General features: G+C 41.6%; 1 protein-coding gene across 1 annotated transcript in view; it reads right to left on the bottom strand.

Annotated features, from left to right (window-relative positions):
• The window catches only part of NEB (nebulin), a 97,700-nt gene that overhangs the window by 29,186 nt on the left and 54,415 nt on the right, over window positions 1-14,099 (bottom strand). Inside the window, 24 exon segments of the mRNA XM_050340518.1 lie at window positions 1,023-1,127; window positions 2,482-2,586; window positions 2,787-2,891; window positions 3,369-3,473; window positions 3,739-3,843; window positions 4,885-4,989; window positions 5,261-5,365; window positions 5,558-5,662; window positions 5,827-5,937; window positions 6,184-6,282; window positions 6,452-6,556; window positions 6,649-6,753; window positions 7,335-7,442; window positions 7,778-7,885; window positions 8,158-8,265; window positions 8,527-8,631; window positions 8,883-8,987; window positions 9,774-9,971; window positions 10,387-10,500; window positions 11,181-11,288; window positions 11,753-11,857; window positions 11,941-12,045; window positions 12,581-12,685; window positions 13,107-13,304. Coding sequence (XP_050196475.1) covers window positions 1,023-1,127; window positions 2,482-2,586; window positions 2,787-2,891; window positions 3,369-3,473; window positions 3,739-3,843; window positions 4,885-4,989; window positions 5,261-5,365; window positions 5,558-5,662; window positions 5,827-5,937; window positions 6,184-6,282; window positions 6,452-6,556; window positions 6,649-6,753; window positions 7,335-7,442; window positions 7,778-7,885; window positions 8,158-8,265; window positions 8,527-8,631; window positions 8,883-8,987; window positions 9,774-9,971; window positions 10,387-10,500; window positions 11,181-11,288; window positions 11,753-11,857; window positions 11,941-12,045; window positions 12,581-12,685; window positions 13,107-13,304 — 2,727 coding nt within the window.

Genomic DNA, 14,099 nt, shown 5'->3' on the forward strand with positions numbered 1-14,099 from the left:
GAACAATTATTTATAACGAAGGGAGAAAATGGAGACAAGATCAGCCTGAGCTGAGTGCCTCAGTGAGATTAAATCTGATATTCTGGTCTCAAAACTGTTTGATCACTGCCAGCATAAAGCACACCAGCAAATCCTGGGGGTCTGAAATCCGTAGGAAAGCAGGGAATATTAGAAGTCCAAGCAGCGAAATGGTATCTAAATATCTCCTAGAGCAGCTCTTCACATTACCTGGCTCCACAAGTAAGTGTTGTAGAGAGCTGTCAGCATATCTGGCCTCAGAATTTCATTACATCCATGTTGCAGGAGCATCTTGGCAAAGGCTTTATAACTTTTCTGTTCATGCAAAACGGCAACCAAGGACAAGAGAGACCCATGAACACCAGGAACAAGGACACAGCTCTAGATCCCAGACACTTGGAGAGTGGAGAGATGTAGGCAAAGGTACTGTATGTATTCATTGGCATGTGCATACAACTCACATCTGCAGGGTTTGCAGTGCCGGGGGCAGACACCGCAAACAGAAATATTAAATAGATAAATATTTATAGATAAATATAGAAATCCATTTGGATTAAATATACGAAAATATTTCCTTCCCTATCTGCAGAGGGAAGGAAATATATTAATATTTTTATAGGGAAGGAAAGGAAATAGTGAATTTTTGGGGGAGATGAGGGGAAATTGTAGCTGAAGGTGAGAGCACTCAAAAGGCAAATATGGTTATCTAGGGAGGAGAAGATTATCTTGGTAAAGGCCATTAAAGAGAAATGCTTGATCAATCAAGGCCTTTTTTAAAGCTCTCCAGTGGCTCGAAGAGGGCTCAGATCGTGCTGTGAGTCGATGCACAGTCAATGAAGGTACATAAAGCACAGACCAGCTCACACAAAAAGTGCCAGCTCTTTTTGGGTGGCAGAACGAAGATCACTGATGAACCACGAACGAGCAGGACAGCATCCCAGGTGATGCTGCTGCTGGGCAGGTGTCACACAGGCCTGGGGGCGGCCCCAGTGCTCCCACAGTACCTGACTGCTCAGTCTGGAGCCCCACTTGGCCAGGAGGTTCCTGGGATCATCCACAACCACGCTGTACCTATCTTTGAGCTTCTCATAGGCAGCCCTATATAATTTCTGCTCAGCAGAGGTCACCCAGCGTGACAGGGGAGTGAAAACACAGAGAGATCATTGCTCTAACCATTGTCACCTCTGCACAGGGATCACTGCAGCCTGGGGGGGAGGGCGTGGCCAAAAGAGAAAAATCCATTCAAAACAAAGAGTGTTCCCAAAGGTTGACACTGGAAAGCCTAAGGCACAGTTTAAGGGTGCCTTTGTGTCCCTGCCACCCCAATAAGCTCATTTTATCACTGACTTTCTTCAAGAAAAAATCACAGCAGAACTCTAGTACAGATTCTTGAGCTGAGGATAAAAAGAGCACAGTGAGACGTGGGGGTAAAATACAATATTTGTTTAACATTTTGTAAGTAAAATCTATAATCCCTTATTAAAAACTTATCACTTTTATAACAGAAGACACTCAGGTAAGTTCACTCCATGGAGCCCCATGGCTAAAATGTTACTCATTTATGCTTCTGATATTAAATTTTTCCTTATTTGCTCTACTGAACAGTAAGAACTGAATACTGACAATCATCCATAAGAAATTCTGGTTTATTGTTTATCAAATTGAGTATAAAATTATAGCAATGGAATTGGAGTTGTATTTGTTGTGAACAGTTTTCCTCACCTAAAAAGGTAAAACTATAATACCTCAACTGACAGGTAAACAATTTATTGTAGCAGCTGGTGAAAAATAATGAAATACCAAAATTGGAATCGAAATATCTGCTTCTTCAATGAAAAGCATCAGAGCTGGGTGTGATATTCCAACAGATGGGAATAACCCAGAACGTGGGGTTTCTCCATGGGCTTCGTCCCGTGGGTGGAGAGAACTAATCCTGCAAATTCCAGAGGTGATTTTAACCTTAAACCCCAGGGGTTTCATTAACCCCCTGTACTACAAGGTGTGTCTATTGTTTCTTTGGCACTAGAGGAGAAAAATCAGATAAAAGTGAGTAGCAGAGTGGAAAAAATCCAAGGCAAAACGTCTGGAATGAAACAAGCTTTGGTCACTTCAGACATAAAACTGCCTTCCTACCACTGGTTTAGGAAAGCAGTTGGATTTCTCTCTATGCCTTTCTCAGGTGGAAATCACCAGTATTACCCCACAGGTAGCATTATTTAGGTTATCATTTCTTTCCCAGTCAGCAAAGGAAAAGTTCCTTTGCAATGAGAGAAATTAATGGGACTGGGGTTGGGATTTGACTTTCTAGGTTCTGTAAATCTGATAGGCAGGAAGAACAACCTCGATTTGAGCCTGATCTTAGGGCATCTTTAGGCCTGAATATGAGGCAGATCAACCTTCAACTCTGCATTTACAGACTTTACTACTGGAGTAGGAGGCTCCAGAGGAGCCTTCAGCACTCACCCCATCCATCAGCTGGGTTGCATATCTGAAATGTTCGTTGCTTGGAGAGTCAGCCACGTACTTGAACTGGGACTTGGTCTTCTCAAACGCCTCCTTGTACTTGCACTGCAGGAAACCAGAACCAAACACACAAAAAAATCCCCATTTTAATCTAAAGAAGAGCCAGGCAATGAAAACATGACTTAAAGACAAACCCTGGTAGGATTCTTGCAGAGGTGTGTTTAAGTTTTCTACAAATAAATGGGTGTAAACCTACAGCAAATGTCAACAAGTCATTCAGCAACATCTCAGAGGGTTTTACTCACCCCACTGTAGAGCACTTTATTCTGTTCTGCCAGGACAAAAGCTGGGGTATCCCATGCATAGCAGCCAGTGCCCCTGAGCCATGCCAAGTCTTCCTTGTATTTAACCTTTGGAAAAGAAGTGAAAGGATGCAGGTTTAAGGAGATTAGCAGTGCTGAAAGGACACCTCAAGGTGTGGCACACAATTACATCCATTATTATTCCATTGTACAATAAACCAGTTACTCATGATTTTTGGATGGACTCAGGTTACTCACATACCTAACCTATCATGGACTACTGGAGTGCCTGTGGGAATTTAATTGTCCAAGAATAAATATTTTCAAGGGTCACTGTATAATTAGAGATATGTACAATTGCAGGTTGTTAACAGACAAATGCAACTGAAATGAATCAGGATTGCTCTGTTAATTTGAAAAGCTGCAATTTTAGCCATTGGAATCACTCTGTCATTTCCTAGATCTACCAGGAGAGAGTGTAAATCCCTTCAAAGATTTCACCTGCCTTCCCTCTCTTTAGAAAGAAGGCTTTGGTTTCACTTTAAAAACCCACTTATAACATTTACAGGACCCCTCTGCACTCACATCACTGATGGCATCCGTGACCAGGCGATGATGGAAATGCTCCGGACGGTCTGGGATTGATCTCCAGATTCCCAGCTGGCTCATGTAATTCTCCTTATATTTGATCTACAGAGAAAACATTGAAGAATGAAATAAAAACAACTGAAAAGACCACACAGTCTTCATATGTTTTTCTGAAACATCAGAACCAAGAGGGGAAATGAGATTCACCTTTGTAACGACAAGTGCGACCAACTCTAATATTCCAGGGAAGGAAATAATCTTATTTTTAATAATTATTTCCCACACTTCAGTGGAACAACAGCATATGGTAGGTTATCAAGTGACAGACACTAGTTGGGAATATTGGGACTAGAAGTGCTGTACATACGCTGCTGATGTCATCGGTGACCTTGCGATGGTAGACGATGTTCAGGGCGTCCTTCACCGTGTGGTACTTGCCCTTGGTGTTCTCAAAGGTCTCTTTGTAGCGCAGCTGGGCACAAAAATGACACAGAACACAACATGTTCATCTGCCAGGAAGTGTTTCAGGTCAAGTTCTTAACTCCCAGCAGTGCCACCCAGGGCTGTGTTGCTGTCCAACACCCTCGTGGAAGCCCTGAGGGATTTGAAGAGGCTGCAGTTGCCCACAGTCAGTTGTAATTTGACTGAGATTCTGGTGGAAATTTGAGAGATTTTCACCCAGTTTCTCTTTCAGACTGGGAAAAAACCATCCCTGTTTCACAGGACACAAGTGCCACTTTTGGCATTAAAAGCTGCTTATCCTTTCTTCCATGTCCTGACCTGGAACAGAGCAGGAAGATGATCCCAGCCTGTGTGAAAGGCTTCCTCAGAGGAGCAACTGAGATGTGCAGAAGAGCTGGGATGCCCCTTTAAATTATTTTAAAATCACTTTTAAGGAAGTAGTAAGACTAATTAATCCCTAGAACAAAAGCCCAGCCCAGCACATGTCCTTTCATGTCCTGCTGGTTCTGAAATATATGGGAAAGATCTCCCAAATGGTGCTCTGTCCACTGCCTTAAATCCCAAATTACTGTTCCATGCTTGAAGGAAAAAATACCAGTTTCACCTTAATAACCTTCTGTGCAGCAGCTCAGATAATTTTTCCCTCTAATCCACTCTTGAATTAAAAAATGAACACATTCTCAGTGACAGGGCAGTGTACCTCTAACTCAAAAAGAGATGAAAAAAGCTGATAAAAGGCATTCCATCCTGCTCCAGCATCAATCACTCCAGTCTGCACTATTTGGAGACTTGATGTGCAAGCAAATTACTCTAAATCTATTTTTCCTTTGTTCAGCGCAGTGGGAAATGAAAATAAATTGTAATAATTGAAAGAATATTACAGTGACATCAAGTCAAAACTTAATAATCCCCATATTATCAAATGGAAACGGACATGCAAATGGAGTGATCTCGTTCATGAGCCACACTGGGGTGTTCAGTGATGATTTTCTGGGTTTGGGGGAAGGGATCCAGGGGAAAGCAGCAGGGGAGGTGCTCCTGCAGTACTCACATCACTGGCATTCAGGTAGGCCCTCTTGGCTCTGAGCAGCACTGGGGTGTCAGGGACAGGGGTGTATTTGTGCTTCATCTTCTCGTACTGGGTTTTGTACTTTTTCTACGAGACACAGCGAAAGGGAAGAGTTTTAATCTCAGGCTTTGCCAATCTGCAAACAAGTCACTTCAGAAACAGGTACCTTATAAAACACAGAAACATATTTTAAAAGTGGTTTCTTTGAGCAGAACTTGCAAAGGAAATGTGGAACTTAAGCATAAGAGAGAAAAAACTAAATGTAGGGAAAATGGCCTTGAAATTATTACTAAAATTAGAAATAAAACTTCCAAAGAGTTCAGCATAATGGTAGCAAATGAAAAAAGCAATATCTTACCTCGCTGATCATGTCCTTGACTTGCCTGGCATGTGTAAAGGCTTGAGTCTGACCATCAGCATGATGATGGGGCCTCTCTTTTGTGGCAAGTTCCACGTACAGGTACTGCAGCAGGGAGAAAATAATTTAAAAAAAATATCCACTGCAAGTAAATTCTACTTTATAACTCTGAAAAACCTCTGTAAATTCAAAATATAGACATAACCACACCATTTTCTACATGGATTTAAAATGGCCTGGAAAGATTTTGCTAAGAGGGGCCCCCTGATTATTTTTCCATTAATACAAGTTTTTCACCTGGCTCTGTATTTTTTGTCCTTCCTTGGCTCTTATCAAGTCAGGTGTGTCCAGGATGGAGGTGTATTTTGTCTTCAGCTCGTTGCCTGCAGCTCTGTAAACCAGCTGGAAAAAAAGACAGGTCCAGGAATTATTTCTTCTGTTCTTTTAACAGCTTTGCAATTAAAACATTTCAGGAAAACAAAACAAAAACCAAATCAAACCAACAAACAAACAAGGAGAGGTTAATTATAGGTATGAAATGGTGCAAAAAATAACACAGGACTTACTTCACTCAAGTGGGTTTTTAGCTCCTGCACTGCTCTGTATCCAGGAGTATCCAACACCACGTTGAATTTGGCCCACATCTTCTTTGCATTACTAGTGTATATGTAATTAGACTGGAAAGGAAAAAGCAGTTTTATTTAGGAAGCTTTTATTATTCCTGGTAGGAAAGGAAATTTTACAGTGTAAAGGACATTTGTAGTGTAAGCTGGCAGTGCTTTGAAACAACTGATTGGCTGCATGGCAAGAAATTCTGTCCCAGGTCTTTGCTCATTCTCATGAGCAATGAGTATTTCCCTTCCTCAACGCACAGAAATAAATCAGATGTTGTTACAGGGGGTTCCAGAAGAAAAAACTCTTACCCAAAGCTTTTTGAGGTCACGAGCACGGACCATGTCAGGAGTGTCATAGAGGAAACAACCCAGGCCCTTCAACCACCTCAGGTCCTCTTTGTATTTGATCTGTGAGAGAAAGAAAAACCACCAGTCAGCTCCGGGGAGAATTTCACTGATCAGCCCCTAAACACAGTGACAAAGCATTTACTGAATGCAGAACAGAATGGAAATGGGAGAAGGCAAATCCCACTTTGGGTATAAAACACTGTAAAGCAGCTGAGCAGGAGTCACTCACGTCACTGGTGATGTCCCCGACGTAGCGGCAGTGCAGCACGTGCGGGGTGTAAGGCAGGGAGATCAGGTGGCCCTGCAGCTTGAAGAAATCTGACTTGTAGATGAGCTGAAAGACAAAGGGCAAAAGCCAGCATTTCACATGTTTGGGCACTGGACAATCTCAGCTTTCTGTGTCTGTGCTGGTGGGAAGGCACCTACATCACTGACAGCCTCCTGGGTCGCTCGGACCTGCCGGATTTCGGGGGTGTCCGGGGTGGTGTGGATCTTGTCCTTGTTCTTGTGGTAGGTTGCCCTGTAGAGCCTCTGTGACAGAAGGGACAACATCCTCCGTGTTAACGTGTTTTTAAAACGTTTTAACACAGTTTAAAACCCTTCAGCACACGTCATAACATCAGAACAGCAAAGCAGTTTGGCCCAGTGGAAGCGCTCCTGACACAAATGCTGGTTTCTACCCAGGCAAAGATTTTCCACAGCTGTTTTCAACAGCAGCACCTTTAATCTTTATAAATTAAATAATTCATGGAGATTCTTAGGTTCTAACCCTAAGCATATGTAACTATGTATTGTTTAATTTTCATCCTATTAAAGCCAGTGATCAAAGGAGTGAGTAAATACATATAAAAGCTAAAACTATTGAGAGCCAATGCCATACAGATATTAATAATTTCTATTCAACTTTAACCACAGAGCAGCAGATTGGCCAACAAAATTAGGCTGCAGTTTTATATTATGCTAACAGTTTTCCCCTGTATTAATGGTTCCTTGCCACTCCTGATGGATATTTATCTAAACTGCTCTTAAAAGCCTCAAAGAACAATTTCCCAGTCAGTGTCCTGCCACCATTCACAAATACAACTGAAAGCAGATACATCTATTTACCATACCTCATTAATGACTTCATTCACTTTCCTCACAGTTTCAAAACCAACATCTTTAGGCCCCAGAGTATAACCTTTGGCTTTCATGTGCTCATAGGCTTCTTTGTACTTCAGCTAGAAAGTGGAGAAAACAGAGAGAATCTCAGTTTGGTCGTGGTTCTACTTACACTGCGCTTCTGACAGCAATTTGTGCTGCCTGAAGAGCCAGGTTTTTGGGGAGAAATAAGTGAGATGGAGCTATATCAGAGTTAAATACCTTTATCAGATGGCCCAAGATTAATAACAGATTACATTTATATATATATATATTACATTTCTCTTGCATCTAATAAGGTATTTCACGTTCCTGAGACAATTAATATGTTGACAGCAATTGGCCAAGTTGAGAGGCTCTTTTGTGGGACTGTTGATCATCCCCAGGGTGTGGGAGGATTGGATCCAGGACTTACATCACTGCCAATGTGCTGGGCGTGTTTTGCATGCTGGAAGTTGGGAGTGTCCGTGGGAAGGCTGTACCCAGTGGGCAGGGCATTCACACCAGCCCAGCGATACAAATTCTGCAAGAGAAGGGAGAGGGAGTTTGTGACAACTGTGGGTAACATGGGAGGGTAAAACCTCAACCCCAGAGACCTCTGGATCACAACTGGCAAAACTTCCCCTCATGGCTGCACTAAATGCATCCTTGTAAGGAAGGAGGGATATTTTCCCACTTCCATTTTACAGCACTGACACGTGGCTTCACCTGAAAAGCTCAAATCAGACATTAACATAGAAAAAAATTCACTTTTTAGCATGAAGAACTCTGGGGACCCCAAAGTTTCCTACTCACCTCGCTCTGTATCCTGTTTGCATTGTATGCCCGCTCCAAATCGATGGTTTTGTCAGTAGAAATCATTTTGCCTTTAATGTTCTTCACGTAATCCCCACGATACACAGCCTGGGAAGGAGAAAAAAAATCTGAGTTGTGGTGTTCCCTCACAGCCTGTGCTCTTTGCATGAAGAAATAAAACCTGGGTGGAAGTTCTTTGGCTTCAGGCCATTAAGGCTTTTAGTGATTGTGCCCACAACGAGCTGTAGATAATCAGCAGTGATTGATTAAGATTAATTTATTAAAAATATATATTAAAAGACACATTTCTAGCACTTGTGAGGTAGTGGCATATGGAATATTGGGGTGGGAGGTGACACAAACACTTACCTCACTTAAATTCAAGGCACTGAGGACATTCTGGACATAGACAGGGGTGTCTGTGACCACAGTGAAGTCCTTCTTCATCTTTTCTGCCTTAGATTTGTACTTAATCTGCAGGGAGAAATGCAAGAGCTTTGATTAGTAAGTCCAGTCATTGGTAATTGAATATATTGTTGTATTTGCTATTTATTTTAAGACTGAACTATTCTATTAGTGAACCAGCATTGAAACAGAAAGTATATTGAAATTATGGCTTCAGTAGAGAAGGATATAAACATTTTCCAGATGACATCTGGATGGGAATAAAGCTACAATGGAGTGAAAAAACCCTTGCAAGAAGCAAAATCAGTGTATTCACTCACATCACTGCGGAGATCATAGGCCTGCTTGGCGTGGAGGATTTCTGGGGTGTCCCAAACAAAGCAGCCAATGCCTTTCAGCCAGTTCAGATCATCCTTGTAGATCACCTGAAGTGTCAGAGCAGGGAAAATCAGTAAGAATTCCACTAGGATCTGATCCCTTATTCCTAGTCTGAAACACAAGTGTCAGCTAAGATTTCTAGTACGTTGACTTTTTTGTTTGAAAAAAATCAAAACAATTCCTTTTGGAATTTAAGTGAGTTTCTTCATTGCTTTAATTTGGCCAATAAATTAAAAATCCAAACCTTTTTTATAAAAACTGCCTGTATATCCTACTGGGCACTGATTTACTGACAGATCCCAGGCCTGTTCCTGGGCTGACCAGTGTGTAGAAGCTTCACACAAATGGGAATTTCTCAGACTCCCAAAGTTTCCACACCTTATGCAACCCCATAAAGGACAATTTACAGACAGGGTGGCTGAGCTGGTAGAACTGTAATGCCATGACCCGGTGCCTACAGGTGACAACCCTGAAGTTACTGGAATTGTTGCCCAGAGAGGTTGTGGATTCCCCATCTCTGGAATTGTCCTTGGCCAGGTTGGAGCAACCCGATCTAGTGGAAGGTGTCCCTTCCAATGACAGGGGGTGGGAATGGATGGGCTTTAAGGTCCCTCCCAACCCAAACCAGTGTGGGACTCTGTGATTCAACCCAACCCAGCCCCATCCCAGTCACACATCCATTGCCAGGTGCTCCAGAACCAGCACAGATGGGGTCCCAGCAGCCATTTCAGAGCTCTCCAACCGAATTTTGGCTGACTCATTTCCCTCCAGCGGAGCAGCAAGCCAAGAATCTTTGGTGAGGCAAGCCAGGAGGACGAGCTGTGTGCACTCACGTCGCTGACTTGGTCGGTGACCATGCGGACGTGGGTGTTGACCTGCAGGTCGGGCAGGCAGAGCCACTCGTGCAGGCGGGTGCGGTAATCGACCTCGCTGATCTTCTTCTGGGCGTCCTTGGCAGCCACGATGTCCACCATGTCTGGTATGATGTGCACCTTGGCTTTGGTCTTCTCGTAGGCCTCTTTGTACAGTCTCTGCGGGGTTAGAGCAGAACATTCACCGTCCTGAGCGTAAACTGCTGGGGAAGTTGAAGAAAATCATTGGTATCACTTTGGCCACAGCAAAATTTACACCCTGTCTGCTCGAAAGATAATTTGTAGAGCCTTACCAAGGGTGATAAAATAAGATTTGGTCAATTTTCATTGTGCTGGAGAGTTAAAAGGAGGCAGGATGTGTGGTTTCACTGTCACACCAAAGTTTGGCTGAGCAGGCAAAGTAACACTTGAGTCAAAAAAGCTTTCATTTGTAGGTGTATTCCAGAACTTGGCAATTCCACTGCCACATGCACGTGGAAATGGGACACCTGGGTCACTGTGGGTCCTTTGAGTGGCCTCTTCTGAGGTAAGCATGGTTTCAGCAGGAGAACACACCCCCAAAGCCAACACTTACATCAATGTTGAGCTTCCCAACTCTGAGGCACCGTTCCGTGTTGGGATCATCCTCCACCCCCTTGGGGATCGTGTACAGGGCTTTGAACTTGTCATACTCCTCACGGTATTTCACCTGAGCAGGAGCAAAGAAATGCAACAAATAACTGACTCCAACGAGCCAACTGCAATTTTGGAACAAAAGTCATCAGTAACAAAATATTTGGTTGAGTCCAACAAGCAGGGAAAGGCTCTAAAGCACAATCTTGGCTTTCTGTTTTATCCTAAATGGCAAAGGAAACACAGCACAACCATCATGGTTGCAAAAAATAACACCTGACTAGAAGGTTTTAAAAGTAAATTGATGTAGAATAAGGCATTTATTTATTATTGTTCCAGCTCTTTCATTTAAAGAGATCCATGGAGTGATGTCATAATCCTCAGTTCAGTAAAGCATAAGATGTTCTTCTATACTCAGTAAAGCATTATTTAAAGTTTTTTTTGCGTTTTTCTGACCTGGATGCTCTTGAAATTCAGACTAAAAAAACCCCTAACCAGACCTTTCCAAGAGATAGTTTTGATTGCTATAAAATGTGACTTTTTTTTTCCATGACAAAAAGCCATGAAGGCAAATCATCCAAATGATTATCCCAAAATCTACTTATCTACAGACACATATTAGATCTCAATTAAAGAGAGAAAATAAAGGAAATCTTTACAAAGTTTTTTTTTTTACCTACAGTATATGCAAGGCATGACGGGTTTCATTGTCATAACTGATGATCTGATAAAAACTAAAGCCCTGAATTCACTCACAGTGCTGGCATTGTGCTTCAGCTCCTTGGCACGTGCCAGGGCTACGGAATCCGAGGGAATGGCATATCCAGTGGCCTTCACTTTATCCCAGGCTTTCCTGTAGAGATTCTGGGGGGAAGCAGAAAGTCTGTGTGAGTGGCAAAATTCTTTTCCTAAGTAATAACCAACAACCAAGAGAAATCAGCAGAAACTTCAGTAGAAATCAAAAGCCATTTTGGTTTTATTCAGACCCTGTAACTCTTCCTTAATATCAAATTTAATCTTGACAGGGCACATAAAGGGTGATAAAATGCTTTCTAACTATTCATGTTTGTTCTCCTATGAGGTTTTGATTTTGTTCTGGTGCAATTTTATTCAGGGAATGCATTTATTAGTGCATATATTCTGACAAGACTAGAATTACAGTTAGAAAATAAAGCCTCTGCCTGAAATAAAAGATCTTCTCCCCAGTCAGGTGTGCAGAGGGTTATTTACCACTGGCTTTGAGAAGCTCCTTGTTTGGATATTTATCTTCAAACAAACAAAATGCAAGTAGCACCTTAAGAGGCAAAAGGACCTTCAGAAACACTTACATTGCTATAGAGATGTTTCAGATTCTGAACCCTTTCAGAATCCACTGTTTCAGTCACCGTCGTGTACTTGTCCTTGGTTTTGTGGAATTCTTCCTTGTATTTCACCTGGAGATGGAAGGCAGATTCAGTTCATTATTTCAGTTCTTGGCAGGAAGAAGGGGAAAAGGCTGAGTGGGGGAAGTTCTCACCTCGCTGGCATTGACAGCACTCTGCAGAGCAGTCACATACACAGGGGTGTCTGTGACCACACTGAAGTTCTGGAAGTTGTCCTTTCCTGCAGATGTGTATTTTATCTAAGGGAAAAACAAACAAAAAACTCATTAATGCTGAAAACAACCCGGGAATTCCCTGCCAGCTTCCTTAAAAATCAGTTCTGAAGCCCGGGATTACAGCTCAGTTAAGACCAATTCTAAAAGTGAAAGGTCATAAAAAAGAAATACTTAATATAAAGCCAGTCTAAACGAAGGAATAACAAAAATTATACATCACTAGTGGGTTAAGAGCACAATCAGCAAGGCAGAAGACACTGTTTTCCCAACAGAAATATCTCCCTGAGGTATCTTGTCCACACAGAAATAAAAAAGTTGTATCTTCTCACTGATAAAAACCACACCCTCCATTCTCCTGAGTTTTCTGCTCCTTCAATAACACAAGTGATGTCTCTACAGTCAAAACTCAAAAACTGTATAATTACAGATTTAACAGAATATTTTTGACATAATAGGAATTATTTCTTTCTGCTCTGGACTAGAACAGATGCAAATCCCAGTGAATCATTAAAAAAACAAGTCTTATAAATATTTACTTATTCAAGGCAAACAAACTTACTTGACTCTGGAGGTCATAGGATTTCTTGGCCTGGATGATTTGTGGAGTATCCCAGACATAACACCCCAGTCCCTTCAGCCAGTTCAAGTCATCTTTATACACTGCCTGCAGGGATGAAAAAGAACATGAAGTTAGGGAGAAATCTGCTTTCTGTTTGAAGAAAACTAAGGAGAAAACTGCTATTATTCCTGCTATTATTCCTGCATTCCCAATTATAATGCACAGGGATCACTGCAGTGATTGGCACTGTGCTACTGAGAATCTAAAGCCACAGTTAGTAATTTAATATTTAAATACTATGGAAGGTCTTTGAAAGTACTTCATATTTAAACACCTTGGAAACAATTACATTAAAAGTACCACTATAATGTGAAATAAGTTCAAGAAGTGTTTGCATAAAGCTCTCAGGGACAGGGGGTGGATTTTTGGGGTGTCCTGTGCAAGGCCAGGACTTGGGACTGGGTGATCCCTGTGGGTCCCTTCCAGCTCTGGATATTCTGTGATTTTCCATAAATGATAAACATACATCACTCAGAATTTCCTGGGCTTTTCTGGCATGAATAATATCATTCTCTTCAGGGGAACAATTCCACTGATGGAAGTAAGATCGGTACTCCAGGTCGCTGAGGATGTGCTGGCACTTCTTGGCCAGCACGTGGTTCATCATGTCACTTGGAATATGAACGTTTTTCTTGGTGTCTTCGTAATTCTTTCTGTAGGCCAACTGAAAAACAGGGATTGGGGAAAGGGGGAGAGGAAATAAGAATGATTTGCTGCATAACTTCGACTAACAGGCCAAGACCTGATTTCTGGATTTAGTAGCTAAACTCCCATGGGATTCAACAGCATGAAATCTTAACTTTGATATTAATCACCATTTATTCTGATGAGGTTCTGGAAGGACAAGAATGACCTTCTTCACTTGCAGTTTTAACAGCTGGCAAGAAAATTAATAAGATTTCAAGATCTAAAACGTCCTATGCTACAGACATGGTTTTCATCAAATTAAAGACAGAATATTTGGGATTACAGTGATTTTATGGCACTGCATGACTTGCTGTATGTGCAGTGCTGATAACAACAAAACACAACATGTGCATTTACTTTTCCAGTTCTTAAATTCCTGTTTCAACTCAAAATCTACACTTTTATTTGTAAAGCAAAAGAATCCCAATTTCTTACTTCTCATATGCTTAAACTGAAATGGAAATCACTTTTTCCTATTCTATGTCTTTCTTTTTTTCCTATTCCATGCCTTTCTTTTTTTCCTGTTCCATGCCTTTCTTTTCTTCCTATTCTATGCCTTTCTTTTTTTCCTATTCTATGCCTTTCTTTTTTTCCTATTCTATGCCTTTCTTTTTTTCCTATTCCATGCCTTTCTTTTCTTCCTATTCCATGCCTTTCTTTTCTTCCTATTCCATGTCTTTAATTTCCTATTCTATTCTGCCTTTCCTATTCTATTATTGTCTAATAACTAAACAAATCCCTCTTTAATCTCCTAAATCACTTCAACTTTGAT

This window comes from Myiozetetes cayanensis, unplaced genomic scaffold (assembly GCF_022539395.1).
Source record: "Myiozetetes cayanensis isolate MyiCay16 unplaced genomic scaffold, myiCay2020 scf9, whole genome shotgun sequence".
Classification (NCBI taxonomy): domain Eukaryota; kingdom Metazoa; phylum Chordata; class Aves; order Passeriformes; family Tyrannidae; genus Myiozetetes; species Myiozetetes cayanensis.